Raw genomic sequence first — 18,856 nt, forward strand, 5'->3', positions numbered from 1 at the left:
TGAGTTGAAATCAAGTTTAAAAAATATTTTTCTGTACTACATTTCATAAACTGATGCCATTTGTGACTCTGTTCCTTGTTTCCAGATCCTGGCAACCCCTCCCTGTATAAAGTAGGAACTACGCTGGGAACATCTGGAAGGTGAAATATTTATCTTGTTTATAACTCATTCTCTTAAGAGGCAATTTTCATGTTCTCCAACAAAACCCAGACCTCCTTCAAGGAGCCAATATTGTGGCTTTTTTTGCCACTTCCATGTGGAAATATTAAAAATTTCCATGGGATTCTATTTGGACATCTTTACTTCTTTTTAATAACGCAAAGTCCTCTTTGTCAAAAGCTTTTTTAAATTGCAGAGAGGCAGCAGAATATTTCAGATTCAATAATATTTCAGATTATTGAAGGAAATGATTGAAGGAAAATTCTGTTTAAGGTGAAGATCAGCTTCACCCTTTGCCAGAACTGCCCTGTTTTACTGAGCTGTGGAGCAGGGCAGGTACAAATCCATCCCTTAGCTCCATTTTTCCCATAATCCCAATTTTTGTGCCCACAACAGCTGATCTCTGGCTGTCACAGCTCATCCAACTAAACCCAACCCTGTTGCTGTTTTCCAGACCTATCTGTGGGGTGGCTGGAATTCAGTCTTCCCAGAACCACGTCCAGCACTCTGCTGCAGCCCCCGTGGCCCTGCCGCACTGCTCGCACTCCGGAGGCGCCGGCTCCTCGCTGGGCTACCGCTCCCAGCTGGAGAGCTCCTCCCCAGCCATGCTGATGTCTTCCAGCCCTCAGACCCCTCAGACACAGGAGCAGAACGGCATCCTGGACTGGCTCAGGAAGCTGCGCTTGCACAAGTATTACCCTGTCTTCAAACAGCTCACCATGGAAAAGGTAGGGCAGGAAATGGAGGGGAGCAGCCAGGTTTTTGGTTATCCCCATGTTCTCCAGGCTGGGAACATCTGCACTGAGGATCACACAAGTTTCTGGCATGTGCTGGGGAGGTTTTCACTTTCTGAAGGCAGGAATGAGTTGATGAAAACCTTCTTGCTGTTCTCACTCTGTGTTGTGTCCGGGGCTGTCCAACAGGTGCTGCTTCTCCCATGGAGTGCTTGGAGATCCAGCTGGGATGCTGCCTCAGGAGCTCTGCCTGGCTCCCTGGACTTCCCTTTGTCTGCAGGAGACACTAAATATGTTGATTTCTCTTGATTTCTGCTTCTTGGTTGATTTTTCTCCCAAAATATTTGGTTGTCCTCATTTTAAGAGCTAGATTTTCAGAGACTCGTGGCATGAATATGAACATGAGTAAGTGAGGTTTGTTTCCTGCAGAAATTCCTGTGGAAAAATCATCTCTTATGTCTTTGCATTGTAAGAGTCCCAAATCACACCTGTGTGTGCTGGATTTTATCTAAGCAAGGTTTTGGAGCATTTTCCCAGCTCCAGTGGGAGATTCCTTGTCCTCTGTCTTTTGGCCTGGAACGCCCTCCAGTGGAGGGAGGGCTCGGGCTGAGCTTTGTGCTTCTTGTGGAATATTTTATGGGTTTAATTTCAGTCTCTTACCAGAGGCTTCTGATTTAATTTTCTTCATTATAAGAAGGGAAATATACTGGGGTTTTTTTTCTTCAATAAAGTAGTAAAACTCTATATTCCAGTGTATTTTAAAAAAGCAAATATTATTATGCATACTTCACTGGATTTCATTTTAATTACATTATAATATAAATGTCTGTACCTATCTCTGTATTTTATTATTAAATTTACTATTGGTGTGTATTTTCATTGAATTTTTGAGGTAAATGACACACTGGAAAAACTGGAGTGATTTTCTAAGATCCTTAAATTCACTGATAGCACCAAGTTCTATTTTAATTTAATTCTATTTGAATATGTACACGAGTTATTTCATCTTTATTGTGACTGGTTAATACAAGCATACACCTAATTAAATTAAATCTGCAGGTGTTCTTTCCTTCATGCCTCTCCCCCACACTTTCCTGTTACACTATAATTGAAAACTGGAGTAGAGAGTTTCTTTGAATTTAAAAATGGTTTTAAAGTTGGCTTTTGGAATTGCTCTTCACTAAAAAATGGGAATAAGAATATTTCAGGACATAAAACTTAAACATGATTTTTCTTTCCAAGTTTCTGAGTCTTACTGAGGAAGATCTGAATAAGTTTGAGTCCCTCACCATGGGAGCAAAGAAGAAGCTCAAGACCCAACTAGAGCTGGAGAAGTAAGTGAGGGTTGGGTGAACTTCTTTTAAGGTCAGAAACCACAAATTTTACTTTCCAGACCACAAACCTGCCATGATTCCCACCTGGATGATTATTATCTCCATTACAAAACAATATTTAGCACTTTCTGGTTTACTGCTGCATGTTCAGGGTTGTGATAAGAATACCAAATCTTTAAATCTACAAAATATACATATTGTGGTTAGGTTTTCTTAAACTTGTGTCACATTTATTGCAGAGATTTTGGGCTTCCCATGGAAGCTGTTGAGTTTGCAAGCCCAGGGGATGCACTCCCAAAGTCAGGCCTTTTTTTCCTAGGAAGTGACAATTTTTTGGCTCCAGTCCATGTGGATGGAGCACAGCTACTTCAGGAGCTGCCCTTGTGTCCCCAGGCAGCTGTGACAGCCCTTTGGGGACACTGATGCAACAGATTGTTCTGGTTTTTGCATCTCCACTTACAGGAAAGTGTTTATTCTGCAGCTACTGCTGTTCCTTAAAAAGCAATTAGAAATCCAAATCTGTGCCCATTTTTCAGAGCTCCTTGGCAGTGTTTATCAGCAATCTTAGTTTTTCCAGAGTTTGTTTGGAAAAGGAAAACTTGGGCCTGTGTTTGTTTTCTCTCTGGGTTTGGGATGTGCTGACATAATATGTGATAGAATTTTAGAGTTTAGTCAGGGTTTGGTGATGTTTTACCCTGGACAAGTAAGAGTATAGTGTTGTAATCAGATGGCAAATAGTCCAACTTTAACTGCTGGCAGTTCTGGTCAGCACTGCTGATTTCCAAGCATTTCCATTTGAAATGGGCACAGCAGCAGTGGATTGTTCAATGGGCTTTGTCTGCTTTGGGTTCATTCAGAAATGGATTTATTTGTGGTTGTGTTTTAGTTTCTGTCTCTTCATGCTTCTCTCCATCACCCTGCAGGGAGAAGTCAGAGAAACGGTGCCTAAACCCCTCCACACCTTCCTCAGTGACCAGCAGTGGGGTGGCCAGGGTTCCCCCCACTTCCCACGTGGGGCCTATCCAGAGTATCCGGGGCAACCACGCTGCAGGTAAGGGGAGCAGGGGACACTGCTGTGCTCAGCTCTGCCTGCACGGGGGTCACCTCCTTCCCGTGCTGCTGCTTCCCCAAGCTTTACCTTCCAAAAGCCATTGGCTTCACAGGGAGCAAGCAAAAAGTCTGATTTTTGGTGATTACTGGGGGCAATAAAAAATGATTTTTTCCGTGGTTCTGGTGGGAATGGGCAGCTGCTCTGTTCCACCTCTGATGTATCCCTGTCAATGCTGAGCGTGGCCGTGTTCTGCTGAGGCGCTCTCAGTGTCACCTCCACGTCCCCTGTCCCTGCAGAGCTGCGAGTGGACGTGGATCAGCCAGCCCACCCCCTGCCCCGGGAGGGCAGCTCCTCGGAGTACTCCAGCTCCAGCTCCAGCCCCATGGGGATCCAGGCACGGGAGGAGAGCTCGGACAGCGCCGAGGAGAACGAGAGACGTAAGCAGAGCCCCGCGGCCGCGCCCCGTGCCGCGCCCGGGGCTGTCCTCACCGCTCCTCTCTCCCCAGGCCTGGAGCTCCACCTGGACGCCTCGGACAAGGAGAAGCCGGTGATGCTGCTGAACCATTTCCCCTCGAGCTCTGCCAGGCCCACGGCCCAGGTGCTGCCCGTGCAGAACGACGCCGGCTCGGGCCCCGCCGGCCACCACGCGCTGCCCATGCAGATGCTGTCCCCAAGCCCGTCACACATGGCCCCCATCCGCATGCTGGGCTCCGTGCACAAACCTGAGCGCGGCTCCGCCGACATGAAGCTGCTCTCGTCCTCCGTGCACTCCCTCTTGTCTTTGGAGGAGAGGAATAAAGTGTCTCCTGGCTCGAGGGGCAGCATAAAGATGGAAAAGGGCTTTGGGAACGCCGTGGTGGATGTCATGTCCGCGTCCTCTCCGCACCAGCCCCTGCAGGTGCTGTCGGGGGGTGCCGAGAGCAGCTCCCCCACGTCCACCATGAACTTTGGGCCTCGCACCAAAGTCGTGCACGCTTCCACTCTGGACAGAGTGATCAAACCAGCCCAGCAGCCAGGACTCATAGTGGAGACGAGCACTGCTGCCACGGTGACGTCCAGCACAGTCTTCCACGTGGCTCGTCCGCCCATCAAACTCCTGGTGTCCTCGTCTCTTCCCACCGACTCCGCCATGGCCGGACAGACTTCCTGCTCCAGTAATATGCAAATAACGGTGTCCCCTGCAATAATCAACCCCCGGACTGCTCTGTACACAGCCAACACCAAAGTTGCCTTTTCTGCCATGAGCAGCGTGCCCGTGGCGCCCATGCAGGGCAGCTTCTGCGCCAACAGCAACGCGGCCTCCTCCAGCAGCCACCCGTCCCCGTCCTTCACCACCATGGCCAACCTGCCCAGCTGCCCCGCGCCCAGCTCCAGCCCCACGCTCTCCTCCGGCGCCGACAACAACTTCTACAGCAGCAGCAGCAGCAGCAGTAGCAGCAGCGGCGGCGGCGGCTCGGCCGGGAGCGTCCCCGTCCCCAACCAGAACCACCATCACCACCACCACCAGCAGCCGCCGCCGCAGCCCCCCGGCTGCATGGTGTGCAGCTCCTGCGGCTGCAGCGGCAACTGCGGCTCCAGCGGCATGACCGTCAGCTACGCCAACTATTTCCAGCACCCCTTTTCAGGACCTTCCATGTTTACTTTCCCTTTCCTGCCCTTCAACCCCCTGTGTAGCAACGGCTACATCAACACGCAGCAGTACAACAGCAGCACCACGTTCCCCGTGGTGCACACGGCCTACAACAGCGGCCTGGCCCCCGACTCCGTCATGGCCGGCCAGTCCACCTTCGCCGTGCCCCCCATGCAGAACTTTATGGCGGGCACGGCCGGGGTGTACCAGGCACAGGGGATGATGGGCAACGGCAACGGGTCAAGTCACAAAAAAAACGGGAACCTCTCCTGTTACAACTGCGGGGCCAGCGGGCACAGAGCTCAGGACTGCAAACAGCCACCCATGGATTTCAATCGGCAAGGTAAAGGCTGGGGGGGACACACAGAGCCCTTTCTGTGTGTAGAGTTCAGGCTGATGTTTGCAGCAAACTGGTTCATTCCTTTCTTTGGGATCGTTTCCTTTGTGTCAAGTCACGGCTGATGTTTCTTCAAGTGGCTCATGGCTGCGTTTGGGTGACACTTTGGAATGGTTTGGTCTGGGTTTGGAGTCAGATCCAATCCAGAGTGTGGCCTTGAGACCTTCCCCTGGGTCTGATGGTGTCTTGGAATCTCTGGCTTGTAAAAATATTCTGTTATTAAAAGTTGGTGGTCTGAGCTATTGGCAAATTTTAGGCAGCCCCATCAGGAGGACCCAGGTGAGGCCTCAGGTGTGCTCTGTGGGGCTGGCACTGTTTTTTAGGGAGGGAAGAAACATCAAGGAAGGGAGGGAGCTTCTGTGGACAGGTTGCAGCAGAATTGCTGTTGTTGCCTCTGCATTGTCAACCATGGTCATTACTGCAAGTTCCCCTGGAAATTTAGAAACTGTAACCTCTGTTCCCTTCCTCCCAACACAATAACCTAAATGAAGAACTGCAGTTCAAACCCTCCCTGTGACCATTGGCAGGCCCTGGCACAGGTACCCAGAGAAGCTGTGGCTGCCCCTGGATCCCTGGAAGTGTCCAAAGCCAGGTTGGACATTGGGGCTGGAGCAACCTGGGATAGTGGAAGGTCAGGATTGGAACTAGATGGGCTTTAAGGTCTTTTCCCACCCAAACCATTGTGAGATTCTGTGATTCCATGAAACAAAGTTGTGCCAGCCCTAAAATTGCCCGCGAGCCCCAGTGGTTCATTCCGTGGGTAAGAAGCAGCAGGTTGGTTTGGGGAGCTGTGGGAGGTGACTGGTGTGTAACCCTGTGTCCCTGTCCCTGTCCCAGGTACGTTCAGGCTGAAGTACGCCCCTCCCTCCGACAGTCTGGACTCCACAGACTGAGTGTCCCCAGCTGGCACCACGATGCTGTAAAGCCATGGAGAGCGACGGAGATCGAACTGCAAAACTGAGACGTCCAGTTGCTGTTAAGCTTAATGTATTTTTTAATCCAAAGGTGCTTTACTTTATTAGACTAGGTAGAAAATCTAGCTTAGGGGTGCAGCCAACCCAGTTTTGATTGCCAAATTCAAGCTTTGTTGTTGGAACTCCTGACTCCGTGTCCTTGGACCGAGGGATGGATGGACAGATGGATGGATGGATGGTGGAGCTGGCCAGCTGCAGTTCCCGCTGGAAGTACAACATCCCCTGCACTTTTTTGGCTGGAGAATGTTGCCACAAATGGACTTTTCCAAGGTGAAAGGCCTGACTCCAGGGCAGCTCAGTTCTGAGGTGGAAGGTAGGAGTGGCCGGAAGGACTTTGGCACCCCTGGGCTAGGTAAAATGTCTACTTTTTTTCAAAAGTGATCAGGCACTAATCTCTGGGATTTTTAAGGATTGCACTACAGAAGAATGTAAAACTCTTCAAGCTTTCTGCACTTTTAGCAGACAGTGTCACTCTGAGACCAGTGCAAGAGGCAAAGAAGTTCCAACCTTTACAAATTGGCACCAGCAGGCTTACGGGACTTAATTCCACAATAAAAATCCTAAAAAGTCTCTCTTTTCCCTTCCAAAAGAACACACACGGCAGTTTCGGTTCCTTCTGGAAACAAACTCGTGCTTCATTGTCTCACCTATTTCTAGCTAGTGCTGGCTTCCCAGCACTGGAATAAACTTAGTTTCCAAGGGTCCAAGTCCCAGAGACTCCAGAGTCATAAAAGCTTCAAGGATATTTTCCTGTAATACACAAAACCTTTATGTCCTGTTACTGTATATAGGTCTCTTTCACAGAAACCTTATTATTCTGCTTTTGTAAATGAATTTTAAACCATCCTAAAAAAAAAAAAATCAAACTAAGAACTCTGGTAGCAGAGTTGATAAGCTTTTGCTTTACTTTATATAAAATACCCTTTGGCTCCTACCCCAGGATTCAGGAGTGGTGGGAGTCAAACATGTAAAAGGTAGTAAAAAAATTCATTATTATCAAGACTGGGAAGGATTTCTTGTCGGCCTCCTTCGTTGCAGTAGGTTGTAGATGAGTAGCTTTGGTGTTAACTACTTAGTCCATCATTTGTGGGTGACAAATCTAAATTAGGACTCGAGAGGAAGCCAAACCCATCTTGAACTGCTAATTTGAAACACTTTGGTCCTGTCTGGTTGAAAGAAGATCCTAATCCTCATGGCTCTGCCCCCCAGGAATTTGACAGCATTAAATGGGCGAGGCCTCCTCTGTAAAAGTGTCTGACAGAGAGAAATTTGCATCCTGTAATTTGGGAGACACCTTTAAAGTCTGAAGCCTTGTTTACACGTGGAGGTATTCCTTACACCAGGATGAATCCATAGGATTTGTAGTGGAGCAGTGGCTTGGGAAGTCCTTTGGGAGCAGGAGGCTTTGGAGCTGCCCCCAGGAGATGGAGCCATGTGAGGGGGGAGCTCAGCCCTTCCTGGGCCGTGCTCATAGGAAAGGAACATTTGGGGCCATCCCTGTGGCCCTGTCTCTCCAGGGCAGTCTCAGCCTCGTGGGATCATGAGCATCGGGAGAGCCTCGGGAATGGGGGTGGGCAGAACCAAACTGGGCCCAGGGAGGGATCCAAAACCTGAATTTGCAGAACAAACAAACAAACAAAAGATACTTTTTATTGCTATGCAATAAGAACCCCCTGATTCGTGTACCCCCAGCCCAGCTCCCGCTCCCCGTTGGCTCTGCCTGCGTTTGAGGACGTTGTCTGTGTTCCCATGAACAACCTTCAGACCTACAACACTAAAGGGATGAAAACTGACAATGCAATTTACTTTGCCTTAATGAGCTCGAGACAATGGTAGGAACAGTCTGTCCCACTGCATCATGCCCAAGGAAAATGTGCAGTTCCATGTTTACTATTTGGAGCTTTGAGGGTCTCTCCAGTGGCCTGGAACATGTGCTGAAAGCCAAACTTAGTGTTATTATTATTATTGTTGTTGTTATTATTTTTTTCACTTTTTTTAAACAGTATTTTAAAATTGTATTTAAAGAAACTGTATTTCAACACACATGTCAGTGTTCAAAAACCCTCTTGAAACAGCAAAAAAACAGCAGCAGCAGCAAAAAAGAAAAAAGTCATTTCTGTACCAGTTGTGTTTTGTTTTACTGCCCAGGGCTGGGCACAGTTGTGTCTGATCTTCCTCACAGAAAAAATCATATCAAAAGGACTGTAAAACTGAACGTCTGTCCAGCAAATTGTTTCATTCCTTTCTCCAGAGCTTTCTTTAGGATCCTTTCCTGTGTAGAGTTCAGGCTGATGTTTGCAGCAAACTGGTTCATTCCTTTCTTTGGGATCGTTTCCTTTGTGTCAAGTCACGGCTGATGTTTCTTCAAGTGGCTCATGGCTGCGTTTGGGTGACCCTTTGGAGCAGCTGGCTCTGGGTTTGGAGTCACATCCAGTCCAGAAGGACCTGGAGGCAACACGAGTGTCCAAGAGGAAAATCTGGAGAGCCAGCAGCAACCTCAGAGCCTTCCCCAAATCCCAGTGAGCTGGGGCTTCAGACCTGCCAGTGAACACCCTCCACTCTGTACCCAGAACAACCAAAGCTGGTAAGTCCAAACAGAGCACCTTAATTCCGTAAAATTATCCTTAATCTGTTCTTCAAAGGCACAAATTCATCTTTTTACCCCTAAAAAGCAAGGCAGCTTAGGTTGGAATAGTAGAGTTCCAGCTGCCCTGCCTGAAGGAACCAGTTCTTAAACCCTATTTTTGTACATTGGAAGATGGAGATTTCAAAGAGTGTTATTTAGCCCTATCTTTGTCCTGTGAGTATAAAAAGAAATTAGTTCTCCAGATGGATTTCAGTGTGGAATGGGAATGATTTTTCAGTGTAAGAGGGAAGGGAATCCCCAGTGATCTCCCTGCAGGGGCAGGAGAATCAGCAGGGAGCCTTTCCCAGGGGAGGGAGCAGCGGGTGGGGCAGTTCCAGCTGCATTTTCCATTTGATGATGGAAAGGCTCGAAATAGGATGGAATTTCCAGTGAACTCCTCCCCACCCTGCAAATTAAGCATTAATAAATATTCTGGGCTCGACTCTAAGAGGGAGTGCAGAGAGGGAGGAGAGGGAACTGAGATACTGATCAGAGGGTTCCACCTGACTTTTATTGAAAACTACATTTGAACCATTACTAAAGTTTAGCAGAACTGGTTTTTATTCACACCAGCTCTGCCACACTCAGCTTTTTGTGAAACCTTTTCGTACCACGGTCATTAAATTTTGGCAAATTAAGCACCAGACTTCCCAAAGTAAGAATCCAGCACCAGGCCTTGGCCATACCCCCAAATCCCAGAGATATCCCAGGATGAGCCAGGCTGGGGCACCAGGCAGAGCAAAGCTCCTCCCAAAATCCTGCGGGGCAGCAGAGCAGTGCCACAGGGAGAGCTGAGTTCAGGCTAGTCTGGAACACCTGTAAATGGGATAAATATTGCTAAATCTGGACAAAAATCCACCTAATGGAGCGTCTGTGAGAGTAGGAATCACTTTGGCTGGTTGAGGCCCCACAGCTCTTGTAATAAACCCTTGGAATTACCCTTTTGTTCCCTGAAATTTTCCTGATGTACACAAGAACTGTGTTGGTACTGAAGCAGAAAGCAAATCCCGTGTGTTTTCAAGTGCAGATTAACAGCTTCTCTTGGACATAACTTTCCATTAGGAATGAAGGAAATTCCTGCTCCATTTGAGCCATTTCTTTTACTTCGATCACTTCTAGTATTACAAATCCTGCATGTAACTTTATAAATATTTTAAATAGTTTTGTAAATATTTAATATTCAGCTAATTTGATTTTGAATTGTAAATGTCAAGTATTCTGGTATTGGGATTTTTATGTTTTATTATACTTTGTTAAAAGTTAAATTGTACATTTTTAGAATGTTTTTATCTGAGTAAATTTAATGTATGGAAAATAAAGAGTTAAACAGAATCCCTTGGTATTGGCTTTCATTTTAGAGGGATTCAGCTGTGTGGGGGCTTCTCCAGCTTGGCAGTAGCAGGGAATTATTTTTAATTCCTTTAATTATTTTGCTGTGAAAATGCCTAGGAATAACCACACGAGCCGGAATTAAGTTGGGATGTAATCCATCCATATCAGCACTGTATTAATTTTAAAAAAGCAACATTTGTACAGGAATATCAGTCGATCACGTCGTAATTACAAGTACAGTTGTCAGTTATGAGTTAAACGAGTTCTTACACGAACAGAACTAAACAGAGAACAAGCTGCATCGAAAAGTTCACGTCGGAGTAAAAACACAAAGGACAATAAAAAACGGGCAGGGGGGGCCCCGGGAAAAGGAGATGCATGCAAAGAGTGGAGGAGGTACAAGGTGGAGGAGGTACAACGCGTGCACCCCGCGCAGTGCCAGGCGCTGTAGTATTGCTTCTGCCGGTGACACCGGGGACACACGGACACCGCGGGGATCCCGCCACGCCTCGCCACAGCACTGGAGAAACACAGGTTTGTCCCACGGGAGAGCTCCCCTCTGCACAGCCTGCTCCCTGCTCGGAGCCTCCAGCCGTGCCACAGAACATTTGTTCATCGACTCTCGGCCCTGAGCTGCTGCTCCCGAGTGCCAGAACCTCCGGGCTAGGGGCAGGATCCTACGGATCGCTGGAAGCCAGCTCAGATGAACACACAGGGATTGGGAATTCATAACAGACTGGAGTTTATTTCAGTGTTACCTGTTCGGGTGTGCATTTTACAGTTAGACACTTCCTAAAACTACGATAAAGCTGTGGTGTTTGGTATGAGTATTCCAGAAAGCGGCACCGCCCCTGAGCGCGCGGTGCCCAAAAACCGGAGACACGAAGAGTTGTCCTTCCCCAGCTCACCCCGAGCACTTGCCTTAACTCCCTGCAGCACTGACACGAGTCTGATGGAGCTGCAGAAGAAAAAGCTCCCCTTTGGAACATTAAAATGCTTTTGCTCTCATGAGAAACCTTCCCATTTAAAACCAAAAAATGTAAAGAATCGTAGGGAGATTTTCCAGCAAACTCACGGGAAACACTTTAGTTCCTCCCTGGTGCCTGTTTGCTTGTTAAAAGTAAATCGAGTGTCCCTTTCTCTGCAAGTGTCACATGCACAACTGGGCTCCTTTCATCAGGTCCAGACCTGTAAATGTGCCTGTGTGGAATATTATTAGGGCAGGTTTCAAAGCTGGAGGTGCTCGTCTGTACTGTTTAATAGTCACAAACAAGGCAAGGTGAGATGAGACACCTGCTAAAGCAAGACTATGCTAAGGACTGAGAGCGTAGGTGACATCCGGTTCTTTCCCTGGGGGGTGTGTGGGGCAGAGTGGGGGTGATGGCCAAGGGTCAACCCAAATCCTAGGCTAGGGCCAGCAGCGTGTCCTAGGCGGAGGCTGGCGCTCCGAAGGTCTCCTGGGAGGCGTAGACCATGTAGAGGAAGCCATCCTCGTCCTTCTCGCTCTCGTACACCTCGGAGATGGGCGTGGACACGCTCACCATGCTGTGCCCGTTCACCAGCAGGAAGAAGGCCTGGTTGGAGTTCAGCTGCAGGCGTCGCCTGGGGAGGGGAGAGGGGAAAGGGGGACAAAGGACAGATGGACACGGACAGTCCTCAGCATCGACAGCAGCAGAGAGCCAGGGAATGGTTTGGGGTGGAAGGATTTAAATAAAGCTCATCTCATCCCAGCCTCTGTCATGGGCACCTTTCCCTGCATCTCCCACCCAGCCCTGTCCCTCAAAACTCGACTGAATCCCTCTGCTAAATCCAGGCAGGTGCATCCACTGGCAGAGCCCTCACCCAGGGAAAAGCTGCACTCCAGACGGGAATTGAACTGAGAAACTGGGAAGAAGCACCCCTGGTATAACCAGGCACCTTTGGCTTGCAGCTCACTGGAATGAAAACCCAGAGATCCTTGGGAAGACTGGAAAGATGGGAAGAGCTTCCTTGCAAAATCTGGGCAACTTTTAAATTCACTTTGTCACCGGCTCTGTAACAGCCTGGGTTTGACCTTGGAGCATCTTGCTCCCTCTCCTCCTCCCTCTCTCCCTCCCTGGAAAAGCACAGTGGGAAGGGCAGGGAGCCACAGGCTGCACAAACTGCCTGGCACAGGAAACAGCTGATTTCTGGATTTCCCTTGGATCATTCCAGCTCGGGGGAAATGGGTGTTCCTGCTAAAGTGCCTCGTGCACAGCAGGTCTGCAGAGAGCAGCTCTTCCCCTGGATAAACCAAGTGAGCAACAGCAGCTCAGGAGTGTGCAGCTGCCACCAGAGCAAGGAAAGAATAGATCAGAAGAGCTTCCTGCTGCTTCCACTCGCTGCTGAGGGGCAGCAGCAGCTGGAAACAAGGATTTATTTAGCTCCCAACCACAGCCCTGGACAGGGACCTTTCCAAAGCCAGACTAATCACTGCAGAGACAGCAGGCTGAGGGAAAGCAGCAGCTCTCCAAGGTTTGGGAAGGATGGGCTTTGCTGTGCATCACTGGAGCTGGCTGAGGCCCAAGTCTGGCTGGTACCAAGTTATTTATTAACAGTAAAGCCAGAGAAAAAAGGTGGGAAAATCTTTCAGCCTGCAGTTAACCTCTTTGCCCAGGGGTTTTCACATTCCTGAGAAACTTTGGAAGACATGAGCAACCTGGTTCCTGTCTCCAAAGCCCTCTCTGCCTTTTTTCCTCCTGCAGGAGTTGGATTTTCCTGTGACATTTTCTGCTTGGACAACTCCCACAGCCTGTGGCCTGCACAAACCAGCTCCTGCTGCAGCGTGACCATCACAAACAGTGGTTTGCTGCTCACTTCTGGAGAACCCCTCCTAACCAAACCCTGCTGCTGAGCCAGCAGAGATGCACTTCTAGCAGAATTTCTGACCACACAATTTCCACTCGGGGCTGTTTCACTCTGCCTTTCCTGTAAGCTGAGCAAGCAGCCAGGGCAGAAACACTCTGCTCTGAGCTGGTGTTTCCCAAGCCTCAGTGCTTCAGTTCCCCAAGGATGCCAAGAGCATCCCCAGGCAGCAGCCAGAGCAGAGCTCTGGCTCTGAGCCCAAACTCCCCTTCCAGTGGGTGGGAAGAGGCAGCCACTTCCCAGGGGGACTCCGTGGCAGAAGAAAGGAGGCATCCCAAAACAGCCAAGCTGGGCAGGAGGACCCATGGCAGCCAGGGATTCACAGCCCCACACTCCCTCCCACAGCTCTGGGAATGTTCTTTCTCTTGGAGGCAGACTACCAGCCCAGCTCTCTCCAGAGTGGGGTTTTTCCAGCAAAGCAAAAGGAAAACACCTTCTCCTGGATTTGTCCTAGTGCTCATTAGATGAATTTTCCATTTAGACCTCCCAAGTGGACCAAGAGGGGAATTAACAGAGCATCACACTCCGAGGTTGATCAGTTCACACTGGAATCCCAGCCATACTACCTGATAATTTTGATTAGCTCGCTCATGTTGACATGATCTGGCACCAAGAACTTGGTCTTATCCAAAACTGGAAGCTGCTTCTCCCCCTTGTACCTTTCAATGATCACCTGAGAAGAAACACAAAAAGCAGAAGGTGTGAAAGGCAGGAACACTGTCTGTGCCCTCATCTCCCCCCTCCAGCTCCATTTCCCTCCATTTCCAGCCTGAAAAGCAGCAATTCATGGTTGGGCTCAATTATCTTAAAGGTCTTTTCCAACCCAAACAATTGTGTGTTTCCCTGAGAATTAATTACCTTCACGTGCTCCTGTTTGTTTGCAAGAGCCACTGCACAGAGGGGTAAGACACAGGGATTTTACAGCACACATCCCCAGCTTCAGTGCAATTTTAAAAAGAGTTCCTTTGCTGCAATCCTTTAACCCAGCAACAGGGAAATCCAAGGAAAGACCAAGCCCACTCCCCTCTGTCACACTGCAGTGGCTGACCAGGGGTTTGTGCTGCTACAGAAGTCTGCCAGATCAAGCAGCTGTCTCTGGAATTTCTCCAGTTTCAGGCCATCTCTTTAAGAACCACCACTCCAGATGACTCTGCTGTTCCATTCACCTCCCATGGTTCCTTCTGATAAATGAGAAAAAGCTACTTTGGAAGGATATAAACCCTCCAATTTCCAAATTAAAGAGAAAATTTCCTCAAGCATGCTCAGGAGCCAGTAACTCTGCCTGGACTGCTGTGTAATAACCACTTAATTCACAGAGAAACTGCAGATTTCCCAATTTAAGGAACACCCTGCCCAGCAACTGAGGGTAGTTCCTGCTTTTAAGAAGTGATCTCAGAACTCGTGTGCTCCCGTTTCCAGGGCCATGTGGGGTTTGTTGACCTTCAGTCAACAGCAGCTACGTGACACCAGTGCCTTGGATCCTCTCCATGCTCACGGGGTCTGGCTGTGTTGATCCTAAAAAGCTGCACAGGTGAAGAGACGTTGATTGAATTCTACCAGAGAAAGAGCCTGACATCAGTTGAAATAAATGCTGGCTCATTCTGGGTAGCAAAGCCCCACTATTTTTAAGCAGTAGATATTTCTAACAGCAGAATGGAGGATGTTGACAGCACAGGAGGGATTTATTATCTGGTGTGACATTGCCACCTTATCTCATCCAGAACTGCTAATGACAATAACGAGGCAGTGACTGGCCCAGCAAGACTCCAGGGATCCCAGCAGGGATAGCTGGGAGTTTGCATCACCACATCTCCAGCAAGTTCCTTAGCTACCTCTGAATTTTTGGTTGGAACCTGTCCATGGCTGACTTCAAGTGAGAGTTTTGCCATAAATCCCTGGCTTTCAATCTGTGGTCACAGAGCTTGGGGACTATGGCTAAGTGGTCTCTGAAAGGTGAGTGAAAAAGCAATATTTGTCAGGAAACAGAGTTGCAAGGAAAGCACCTTTTGGGAAAATGAAACATTCCAAAAAAGTTAAAAAATCCTGCAGTGAAGTATTCCTTGTTCCTCTGCGTAACTGCACAGGGAAGCAGCAGTGGCAGCTCCAAAATGAAGGAAGGAGTTTAAAGCCCAAGAAAAGGTGAAAAACTTTCAGTTTCTGTTTCTACAGCAGCTTCTGTCAGTGAGCTTGCTCACTCTTGTCCCCAGGAAGTGGGGACAGTTTGCAGCAGTTGGTTCACAGCAGAATTTCCACACACTGGGGTCACCAAATCTCATCACAGAGCCAAAGGCTGAGGGTCCCATTCAGTTCCCTCTGCTGAAGAACTCACCAGTGACAGAACACAATCCATGCCTTTTGCTTGTAGGATATTCTCTGCATTTTTAACTTTGAGGATGCAGTAAGTAAAATAAAACACAAACTTGGGCAGCATTTGGAGCTGAGGAGTGACAGGGTGAGGGGTGATATCCAGTGTGAGCTGGACAGCCCAGCAGCATTCCTGGAGACCTAAGCACTGGCCCATCCCAGCAGAAAAACATTTCTGTCCTTCTCAGCACAGGCTGATGAGCAAATCCAGATCTGCCTCTGCACTCCTGTCTGCTCTTCTTGGTGAGCCTCTGAAGATTCTTAATTCGGAGAAGAAAACCACAGAGAGAAGAGCTGAGTGCTCAGGAGGAGCTCAGAGCTCAGCTGGGGTGTGGTTTTCTTCCAAGTTACAAAACACAAGTGCAAAACTCCGGAAATGCCACTTCCTCCAGCCCCTGTGAGCACCTTGCTGCACCACGCCACCCGTGAGAACTGCTGCTTGAGAATGCTCCTGAAATCCAGGCTCAGCCACCCTGAACAGCCACGTTTTCATTTGGTCTCCCCAGGACAGCTCTTTCACAGCTTTCTAACTGCTAAAAAGACCACGAGACTGGAAACTGAAGTAAACAATTAAAAGAACTGGACTTACTGGTATTTTAGTGGGATGCTGATCCCGAATCAGCCGTACATCTTCCACTCTTTGTTCTGCAAGGGATTAAAAAAAAATCTGTTTAAACATTCACAGTTAATGCTGTTATTTCCTTATTTCTCCACCAGCGAACGGAGGGACCACGTGTCAGGAGAAGCCAGAAGAGGAAATTCAGGCAAAGCAATTTCCAAATGGGCCAGCACTATCAGGAGTACAAGCTCTCCTGTGACAGCTGATCCCCTGCTCCTTAACCCAAGGTGACAAGCGCTGTGTGTACCTGCCTGGCACTCCTAGAAAGTGTTAAAGGAGATCCTTTCCTCCCCACACCCCCTCACTTTCTGCCCACTGAAGCACACATTTAACCTCGCACAGTTAAGGCCTCAAATTACACCACCCAAACGAACAACTAAATACCCTGTGCTATTTCTGTCAGGTCCCAGAAGAGGAAATGGTCAACAATTATTTGAGCCCCGAGACTGGCCCAAGCCTGGCAGCATCAGCTTTCCTTGTGTGCTCTCCTGTTACCGAATTCCAGGTTTTATTTTGACTCGGCCTCACCCATTGTTGCAGGAGCTGCTGGAGGCTCTGCTGGACCTCCACATTTTGCTACTGTCCGTGCCAGTTTTCAGGATAAGGTTCACCTCTCCTCAGACAGAAATATTAATAGAACAGATATCATGAGCCTGGCTAAAGTACACGAGGCAGAGTAAACAGCCCGGCTGCTTTCAGGGGCCGCCTCGTCTGTGTCCCCTGCCTACTTTCAGATTCAGTGAACTCAGTTTTAAGCCCTCTGTTCTTCAGCAGGACGGGGCTTTCCAGGCTGTTTTCAGGTTCCAAAGAGCTCTGAGAGAGATGATTTCGTGTTGCATCACGGCTTGCACACACACCTGCCCAGGGAGGGAGGCACTCAGGCCAGCTCCCCGCTGGAATGCTAATGGCAGGACACTCAGCAATCACATCCCTCCTCTGCTCAGTGTTTGTGCCCATCCTCAGGAGCACGGCGAGGAATGCAGCTCCTGTGAATCACCGCTTGGAGCTGCAGGTGAATCAAGCAGAACTCAGGCCGGGAGCATGCAAAGCCTTCACCTGAAAGCCACCTCACATCCCGAGCCACATTCCCAGAGCCCAGCAGGAGCGCTTCAAGGGCAGGGAGTTCCACCTCGTTAAAAACACTTTTTAAGATTAACCAAAAACACAAAAGATACGTGGAGAGAGTGAGACCAACCAGCCACCTGGCAAGCACTAACTTTTGAGCTGGAGCAGGTTTGTTCACAGCAATGTTATTCAGCAGAACTCCCTGGAGTAGGAGGAACACAAACCGGGCAAATCATGGAGATTATTGTGTGTGGTGTGTTCAGAATCAGGCCCCAGTCAGCCACAGATAAACACTGTTCTCTGACGACAGTAGTTGCAGTGGCAACTGCTTGGCTGCCATCCTAGCTGAACTTAATACCTGCCACAGAGGCTGCTGACAGGCGATGGGGTCAACAACAGTTTTGGAAGGCTCTTAGAAAAGGGGCGGCATAAACACAGACTTTTGTCAGATCCACATCCCACTGCGGGGAACAGCTCACGTTCAGCACAACAGCAAAGGCAAGGGTGGGCACATCACAAAGCTCTCGTAAGCAGCTTGACTTTAACCCAAAGGCAGGAAGAAAGGAAAATCTGGATCAATTACTTCCACCAATTCCATCTCGCGTACGGGATTTTATAGTTCATGCAGAAATAGGTTACGCTGCCAGCTCGTGTTACCCTCGCAGCGCTTCAGCCTCCCTCACGGACACATCCCGAGCCCTCCGACTGCTCCGGTCCCATCCTGAGCACACACACACGGCCCTATCGAGGCTGCTCCTTCTCGACAGGCACTAATCTCATTTTCCCAGCCATCATTACACAGCTCTTTTCGATGCCCGGCTAGTTTCCAGCAGCCAGACAGAGGCAGGAGCCGCACGCCCCGCTCCGGGCGCTGCCCGGTGCAGGATTCCCCTCCCCGCGCCAGGCACCGGCTGCCAGCCGAGCTTTAATTCCGCTGCCACTGGCGCAGAGGCCGCCGGACACTGAGCAGACACCGGAGGGAAGGGCAGGCCCAGCTCCTGGCACACACGCCGAGGATGTTTCCAGGCTCCTGCGAGTTTTGCAGCCGATAATAAACGATGCCACGAAGAGATCTCCCCACCCCAAGCACAGCTCTCCTCAGCCGGGCACAGCACAGCTGCCACCCCGCACCACAAAACCCCCACGTCCCGAACCGCCCGGGTAAACAACCCGGGAGGACGGGCCGGGCTTTGGCTCCGCCGCAGCCCCGAGCAGGCCGGGGCACCGGGGCAGCCCCGGGCGCGCTCCGCCCGCGGAGCTCCGCTGTCAGCAGGAGCCGCCCGCGGAGCTCCGCTGCTCCCTCCGCCATCGCCCCCCTCCCCACCCCGGCGATCCCCCCAGCACCCCGCCGGCACCGGGAGCTCCGGCGGGCCGCGCCCCGCCGCGTCCCACCCCGGGGCGCTCACCGAAGGTGCGGCGCTGCTTGAAGCTCTTCTCCGAGGGCATGGCGGCGTTCGCTCGGCCCGGGCCCGGCGGCGGCTCTGCGCGGCGGCAGCGGACACCTCCGAGTGCCGGCGCCCGCCCCCCGCGCCGCCGCGGCCGCTCGGCCGTCAGCTGACAGCGCGTCAGCGGGCTCCGCCTCGCCCCGCCGGCATCTTGAGTGTGGCAGCGCCGGCACGGCCGCGCTCCTGGCGCCGTGACACACGGCCGTGCTGCTGTGGGAATGTCACGGTGCCCTGGCGGAGCGA

The 18,856-nt window shown here is 50.0% G+C and overlaps 2 protein-coding genes across 2 annotated transcripts in view; one reads left to right on the top strand and one right to left on the bottom strand.

The window, feature by feature from the left end:
* ZCCHC14 (zinc finger CCHC-type containing 14) overlaps positions 1–10,237 on the top strand; it is a 47,565-nt gene extending 37,328 nt beyond the window's left edge. The window contains exons 7-13 of the mRNA XM_039696573.1: positions 86–140; positions 614–887; positions 2,136–2,227; positions 3,151–3,278; positions 3,575–3,715; positions 3,785–5,251; positions 6,143–10,237. Of these exons, the coding sequence (XP_039552507.1) occupies positions 86–140; positions 614–887; positions 2,136–2,227; positions 3,151–3,278; positions 3,575–3,715; positions 3,785–5,251; positions 6,143–6,198 (2,213 nt within the window). The 3' untranslated portion in view covers positions 6,199–10,237. The remainder of the gene's footprint in view (positions 1–85; positions 141–613; positions 888–2,135; positions 2,228–3,150; positions 3,279–3,574; positions 3,716–3,784; positions 5,252–6,142) is intronic.
* Positions 10,238–10,375: 138 nt separating this feature from the next.
* MAP1LC3B (microtubule associated protein 1 light chain 3 beta) lies at positions 10,376–18,731 on the bottom strand. The gene is made up of 4 exons (XM_039696574.1): positions 18,575–18,731; positions 16,074–16,129; positions 13,687–13,793; positions 10,376–11,839 (listed from the first exon to the last, which is right to left on the bottom strand). The coding sequence occupies exons 1-4, from the start codon at positions 18,612–18,614 to the stop codon at positions 11,665–11,667; spliced, it is 378 nt and encodes a 125-aa protein (XP_039552508.1). The 5' UTR covers positions 18,615–18,731; the 3' UTR covers positions 10,376–11,664.
* Between the last annotated feature and the right edge of the window lie 125 nt (positions 18,732–18,856).

The sequence above is a fragment of the Passer montanus genome, unplaced genomic scaffold (assembly GCF_014805655.1).
Source record: "Passer montanus isolate IOZ18808 unplaced genomic scaffold, ASM1480565v1 scaffold98, whole genome shotgun sequence".
NCBI lineage: Eukaryota > Metazoa > Chordata > Aves > Passeriformes > Passeridae > Passer > Passer montanus.